This window comes from Dasypus novemcinctus, chromosome 7, assembly GCF_030445035.2.
Source record: "Dasypus novemcinctus isolate mDasNov1 chromosome 7, mDasNov1.1.hap2, whole genome shotgun sequence".
In the NCBI taxonomy this organism is placed as follows: domain Eukaryota; kingdom Metazoa; phylum Chordata; class Mammalia; order Cingulata; family Dasypodidae; genus Dasypus; species Dasypus novemcinctus.
This window is the reverse complement of record NC_080679.1, coordinates 3,726,785-3,729,113: the sequence shown is the minus strand read 5'-3', so window position 1 is coordinate 3,729,113 and position 2,329 is coordinate 3,726,785. Positions and strand designations below refer to the sequence as shown.

The 2,329-nt window shown below is 49.7% G+C and overlaps 1 protein-coding gene across 1 annotated transcript; it reads right to left on the bottom strand.

The window, feature by feature from the left end:
* Window positions 1-200: 200 nt before the first annotated feature.
* Window positions 201-1,151, bottom strand: LOC101429014 (olfactory receptor 9S13-like). The gene has a single exon (XM_004473942.1). The coding sequence runs from the start codon at window positions 1,149-1,151 to the stop codon at window positions 201-203; it is 951 nt and encodes a 316-aa protein (XP_004473999.1).
* Window positions 1,152-2,329: the final 1,178 nt, after the last annotated feature.

Sequence of the window (2,329 nt, the reverse complement as noted above, 5' to 3'; positions counted from 1 at the left end):
TTGCTCCAGAGAGGTTATCAGTTGATTTCTGATGCCAAAGAACATATTTCATCACTTCATATTTCTCAGTAAATTCCTGGACCCTAATGCTTTCAATAAACATGCAAGGATGGATGGATTGATTTCCTGAAGTTCACCCAGTGAACCTCTGAGTCTCCCTTCCAGCCCTAAGGACACCATCTATCCCCGTCCTCCCTCCCTCACGTGGCCATGTGTTTCTGGCCCAGCCTCCGCAGTGCCTCCTTCACATCCTTGTTCCGCAGACTATAGATGAGTGGATTGAGCATCGGGATGACCAGGGTGTAGAAGATGGACACCACCTTGCCCTTCTCCATGGAATCCACAGCTCCTGGCTGGGCATACATGACAAACACTGTCCCGTAAAATAAGGAAACTGCGATCATGTGGGAGCCACAGGTGGAGAAGAGCTTACGACGCCCAGCTGTGGAGCACATCCTAAGGATGGTCACAATGATGTAGCTGTAGGACACCATGACCACAAGAGTGGTGCCCACAATGATGAGGCCACAGAATCCAAACATGACCAGCTCATTAAGGGCCGTTTCAGTGCAGGCGAGGTGGAGCAGGGGGGGCACATCACAGAAGAAATGATTAATGCGATGGGAGCTGCAGAACGGGAGGCGGAACGTGAAGCTGGTCTGCACAATAGAGTTGAGGCAGCCTCCACAGTAGGAGCCCAGCACCAGGCAGGCACAGGCTGAGGGACGCATGGTGATGGAGTAGTGCAGGGGACTGCAGATGGCCATGAAGCGGTCATAGGCCATGACAGCCAGCAGGAAAGTCTCAGAAGTAGCAAAAATGGACAAGAAGAAGAACTGTGTGACACAGCCTGAAAAAGTGATGTGCTTGGTGGAAGAAAAGAAGTTGGAGAGGGCCTTGGGGGCAACGGCAGATGAGTAGCACAGGTCTAGGAAGGAGAGGTTCTTGAGGAAGAAGTACATGGGGGAGTGGAGGTGGACATCCAGGGTGATGACCACAATCATGGTGAGGTTCCCCAGGATGGTGACCATGTAAAGGATCAGGAACACTACAAAGAGCAAGGCCTGGACCTCAGGGCCACCCTCAAATCCCATCAGCTCAAAATCCTCCCAAGAAGCCACTGAGAGGTTTTCATTTCTTTGGAGTGTCATGGCCCTGAGCAAGGTCACAGGGGAACAGAAGGGAGGAAGGAGACCACAGGAGGGAGCAGATCAGAGTTGGACGGTCACATGTCTCCCTGGAGAACAAGGACCACTGGACTCACATTACTCTCTCTCCAACAGGGAAAATCATGATCATTCTTCATCCAATGGACTCAATGTCCTGAAAAGAAAACATTTATTATGGTTAATTATACCATGGATGTGAACTATGAACTCAGTCCAGGGTAGTCTGAGATGTTGCTCTGAAGATGCAGAGAGCCCTGGTGAACTTAGGAACCATGGTATAAGGACAGCATTAAAGGCTCCCTGTCCTCTGAGGAGTTAATGCTCTCCACCCCACAATTGTTGCCCCCTTCTTCAGGCCATTTCTAGGCTGCTACATGCAGCTAACCTCCCACTGTCCATGCCATGTTCCTATTTCATTATCTCAAGTCACATCTATTGTGCACCCCTCAGGACATTTAGCCCCATCACCTTGTACCTGACTTCGAGTCTGAGCCTAGTGGTACTCCATCAGTGAGCTCTCTGTAACTTTGAGGACCTTGGAGGTTTCCCACAATATCTAGGTATTGGATACATGGAGAGAGGAGGAACCATCTGATCATAGTAGCAGAAGGATGAGGACCTGTGGCATGCATGGAAGATGGAATGCCCTCCTCTCTTCTTTGTCAGCTCAATCCTGAGCTCTTCAGTTTTCATTCCTGGCCCTCAGGCATTAGGCAGTCCCCACCCTTTTCTACTTGGTAACCAGATTCCTTCTTCTGGATCTTCTGAACATTTCTCCTTTCCATATAGTCACAGTATGGATGCCATGAACATCCTGTGAGTGGGCTGGCACTGCAAAAATGATGGATCCCAGGTAAATTGTGGAATCCAGTAGGAATATGGAGGGAATTGCGCCCCAATAAAGTGGGGATGAATTAAGGGTCGAGGTGAAAGCATTAGGCAGATGTTGGGATATTAGAAAAACTTGCCTTTTAGCTTCCAAAGAGTGTGTGTTTGGGTGGACATTACATGTTGCAGGGCATACACGCAGGGTCCCTCCTAACCTGCCATCTCTCAGATGATGCTGACCTTTGGCAAGTCATTGAGGAACCAGTTATCCAGCAGAAATGGGAAAGGATGGATCACCCTACCTCCCTCCCCCCAGGAGAGTGTTCCTCCAG

What these genes read in the sequence shown, in the direction of transcription:
- LOC101429014 (XM_004473942.1), bottom strand. Translation starts at nt 1,151, where the DNA reads ATGACACTCCAAAGAAATGAAAACCTCTCAGTGGCTTCTTGGGAGGAT.